The sequence below is a fragment of the Pteropus vampyrus genome, unplaced genomic scaffold, assembly GCF_000151845.1.
Source record: "Pteropus vampyrus isolate Shadow unplaced genomic scaffold, Pvam_2.0 Scaffold253, whole genome shotgun sequence".
Lineage (NCBI taxonomy): Eukaryota > Metazoa > Chordata > Mammalia > Chiroptera > Pteropodidae > Pteropus > Pteropus vampyrus.
In genome coordinates, this window is record NW_011889034.1 from 1,022,723 (window position 1) to 1,026,539 (window position 3,817).

Here is a 3,817-nt window from a genome sequence, read left to right on the forward strand (position 1 = left end):
GGTTACCAGCAAGAGGACAGCCTCCCGCTCCGTGTCCCGCCCCCTGCTCTTCAGCTGCCATCCTGAGCCCCTGCAGGGCAGACTCTGTGCCAGAGCTATTTCAGGGGACCCCTTTCTGCCTCAGGCGACTCACCCTGGGGTGACTGTTGGCATGACCAAAAAAAGAACAATCTAGAAACTGTTTACGATGCACCAGACGGGAAAGCAGACACTGGGTGTGTCAGCCCCACAGCCCAACACCCAAATATTGCTGTGTGGTACCTGGGGTCTGGGACTTCAGAACGAAAAGCAGAAGCCTCCTAGTGCCCAAGCCTGATCCCCAGGGTGAGAGCCGTCTTCACCAGCTGCCCATGTCTGAGACCAGGAACCCTCGCCCAGGTCGGGGGTGAGGGGTTCAAGCTGGGCACAGGTGAGAACCTACTTATCTGGTTAGTAAGCTCTGGACCAGGAGGCCAGGCCACGCAGCAGGCCCCCGCAAGGACCGAGTTGCGGCTCCTCCCTCTGGGTGTCCGAATGCCTGACCTGGCCTGCAGTCTCTCATCCTCAGGAAGTGGTGACTGCTGGACGGGCTGTCCCATGGGAGGGGGGCGAGGAGGACTCCCGCTGGGCAGGTCAGGGAACCCCGTGAGCCACAAGGGAGATGCTGGTGGTGGTGGTCGGGGTGGGGCCAGACACGGGACACAAGGCACACTTGGGCGATGGTGACAGACGGACGAGTCCCTGAGACACTGGGTCGCTCCCACCCCTCAGCAAACAAGGACGCAACAACGCTAGGAAAATAGAGTACAAAAATCTCGTACAGGAAATGGAGGCGGCGCACGGCACTTGGCGGGAATCTTTAGAGCTGTTTTCTCTCTTTAAAAACGTTTCTTCTGTCTTTTGGAAAAGCCTCTTTCCCAGGAGCCCTGCTCTGGGCTGCTTGGCAATACAGCCTTTTTTTTTTTTTTGGCTTTTGATTTTTTTAAAGGGAGACAAGAAAGCCCCCTGAGGACCCAGTGGCCTCACCTGTCCGGCTCCCAGCGCACCTCAGTCCCTGCTGGGAGAAGCCCCTTCCTTGTGCAGACTGGGCGGGTGGCCAGGGGTGGGAGGGGGAGCTGGGCACAGGCAGGGGCCAGCGTTTGCCCAGGTGACCCGGGAAGGCCAGCCGCCCTGGGGCATGTGCCCTCTGGGTTCCAGGGACCTCTGAGTCTGGTGACCATGCGTGTCTGCGTGTGTGCGGGTGCGGGTGGGCGTGCCTAGGCGCGTGCACGTGTACATCTGAGGGACCTAAGAGCAGAAGCTGCCTAGCTGGGCGTGGGGTGACCTGGCCGGCCCAGGAACCCAGCCCTGCCCCCGGACAGCGAGAGGAGCAAAGGCCCCTCCCCGGCCCTCCGGCCCCAGCGTGCTCACCCAAGTCCCGCCCTTCACGGATCCCTCTGTCCATGCTTCAGGAGCCTACGTGGACCAACGGATGGATGGACAGATGGATGGATGGAAAACCAAGCCTTCCTTCTTTCCTTCCTCAGTCCACTCATGGGATCCGGGCCGGGGTCCGAGCTCCCCGCAGTGGTCATTAAGCCCTTAAACGGCGCCCGCCGAGTTTGCAGCAATGACATTTAATACTTCTGGAATGATTAGGAATCTGAGGACAGACTGTGGGCGGCTACGCTGGGCTCCGGGACCTGGGAGCTGGGCCCGCCCCGTGCCGGGGTCCCTGCCCAGCTGGGAGGGGCAGGCGGGCGGAGGCGGGCAGCCCAGCTTGGTGGCTGGGGCTTCCAGAATGGCACAGCAGTGGGCCCATGGAGCGGCTCGAGAGGGCTGGAGGGTTGACGTGCTTGGCTGGGTGGGCGAGCGGCCCAAGGAGCTCAGGGCACCGGGCCTACGAGAGGCCGGGGCAGCCAGGCCGCCGGCATGGGGGCCCGTAGCCACCGTCGCTGCAGCCGCCACTCTGCAGGCTGTAGTGGTCATCCACGTCACTGCCGCTGCCAACACTGTCCAGCTCACCGGGGCCAAACTCCATGCCCTCCACATCCACTTCTGGGGAGAGCAGAGGGGATGGTGTTGGGCACTGCAATGTGCCAGTGGGGTTCCCTTCAAATTTGGGGGGTCTCTGCCCTTCATGGAGGAAGCAGGGGCTCTGAGGGTGGGAGTGCTGGAAAGATGGGGCTCCTGGTCTATGGCCCCTGAAGCACACTAGCCCACTGAGCCCAGCTCTGGCCCTCGTGTGTGCAGATCACCTGGCCCGTGTCTTCCCCAGCTCACCCCGTTACTTCTGTCCCCGCGCAGAGGGCACTCGGACGGTGCCAGAGACACTGTCACGTGGGCATCCGCTGCCCGCTGCTATCACTACCACTCCCTCCCCTCCTCCAGGCCGCCTCCCTGGCCAGCCCCACTGTCCCAGCTTCCCACCTAGGGGCTGCCGGGAGCACATGCCCAAGCCAAGGACCTGTCAGGGCGGCCCATGTGTCCCCACCTTGCTCCGAGTCGTCCGTGGAGACGGCGGAGCCCGTGCTGTCCGTGCGCACGCGCTCCAGGCTCTGCACGGACAGCTGCTCCAGGCGCCTCTTCAGGAAGCGGTGCTCACGCTGCAGCTGCTCCTTGATGCTCAGTGCCCGGCGGTCCTGCTCCTCTAGTTTCTGGAGGCGGCGGGGAGGTCTGTGAGCCTGGGGGCCACCCCCTCCCCCACAGGGGCACTGAGGCCTGGGCAGGTTTCCCATCTTCCACCCAGCCTGAGCCCAGGGCCACAGGGTACCTAGTCCCTGCAGGCCCCGAAGGCTAGAGGCACCCCGCCTCACCCCCACCAGGTCGTTATTAGGTGCACCTGCCAGCCCAGTGCGGGGTGGCTGCTGACCGGCTCCAGAAGACCCACAGTCACCAGCCAGCTTAGCCAAGCCAAGTCACATGTGGGCCGGAAGCCCCGGGACAGCACGTCCGGGTCTGGGTGTTCCCTCCTCCAGAGGACAGCGCTGCCCATGGCGGCTGCTCCCTGCACACACTGCACCCGCCCAGCCGGACCAGCCCACCTGGCCTCGGCCTTCTCCTCACCTTCCCCTGCCCCGAGCCTGGCCTGCGCTGGGAGGGCCCGGGACATGGCCGTGACGCTCTCAAAGCTCCATCCAGCCTCCCTGCCTAGGGATGCAGCACCTATGCAGGCCCCCAGGGCCTGATCAGGGGCCTCTCGAAGGGACTAAGGCCCGCCCTGGTTGGCCCAAGTATGGCAAGACACCAAGTCCAGCAGGTCTCAGGCTCAGACCTTCGGGGTCCTGCTCAAGCCACACCCCACTGGCAGGCCCCAGGACCCTACGCCCCGCAAGCTCCACCAGGCCTGGGCGTCCGCTTCCCACTGGCCTCCCAGCATGGAAGGAGCCCCGCCCTCCTGGCCCCGCCTCTCCTTCCGGCTGCTGCCCCTTCACAGCCCAGGTCCCCGCCTGTAACTCACCTCCCACCCCCCCAGCACTGCCACCTCGCAGCCCCGCCCCCACCCAACAAAACCCAGCATGTGCCCGTGACCTCCTCAGCCCTCAGCAGTTCCGGTTGCTGTGCCCCCGCCTCCAGGCCCCCAGGCCCCTGATGTGTGCCTGCTGGGCGGCTCCCCAGCCCTCTCCCGCTCTCTGGTCACTCCCCGGGGCACATGGGGCTGCGCTGCTTGAGCAGTGCAGCGGGCGGCCCACTCACCTTGATGTGCGTCTTGGCGCGCTTCAGGAGGCTCAGCGTGGTGTGGCGGGTGCTGTCGGGGCCCAGGGGCACCAGCTGCTTGAGCTGCTCCAGGTAGAGCCTCAGTCTGGCTCGTCTGAAAGAGCCAGAGACAGAAGCATCAGGCCAGGCGGCCAGCCCTCGG

At 64.9% G+C, this 3,817-nt stretch overlaps 1 protein-coding gene across 1 annotated transcript in view; it reads right to left on the minus strand.

The window, feature by feature from the left end:
• Positions 1 to 870: 870 nt before the first annotated feature.
• Positions 871 to 3,817, minus strand: part of MXD4 (MAX dimerization protein 4) — an 11,668-nt gene continuing 8,721 nt past the window's right edge. The window contains exons 2-4 of the mRNA XM_011374698.2: positions 3,655 to 3,769; positions 2,453 to 2,615; positions 871 to 2,016 (exon numbers count right to left, since the gene is read on the minus strand). Coding sequence (XP_011373000.1) covers positions 1,859 to 2,016; positions 2,453 to 2,615; positions 3,655 to 3,769 — 436 coding nt within the window. The 3' untranslated portion in view covers positions 871 to 1,858. The remainder of the gene's footprint in view (positions 2,017 to 2,452; positions 2,616 to 3,654; positions 3,770 to 3,817) is intronic.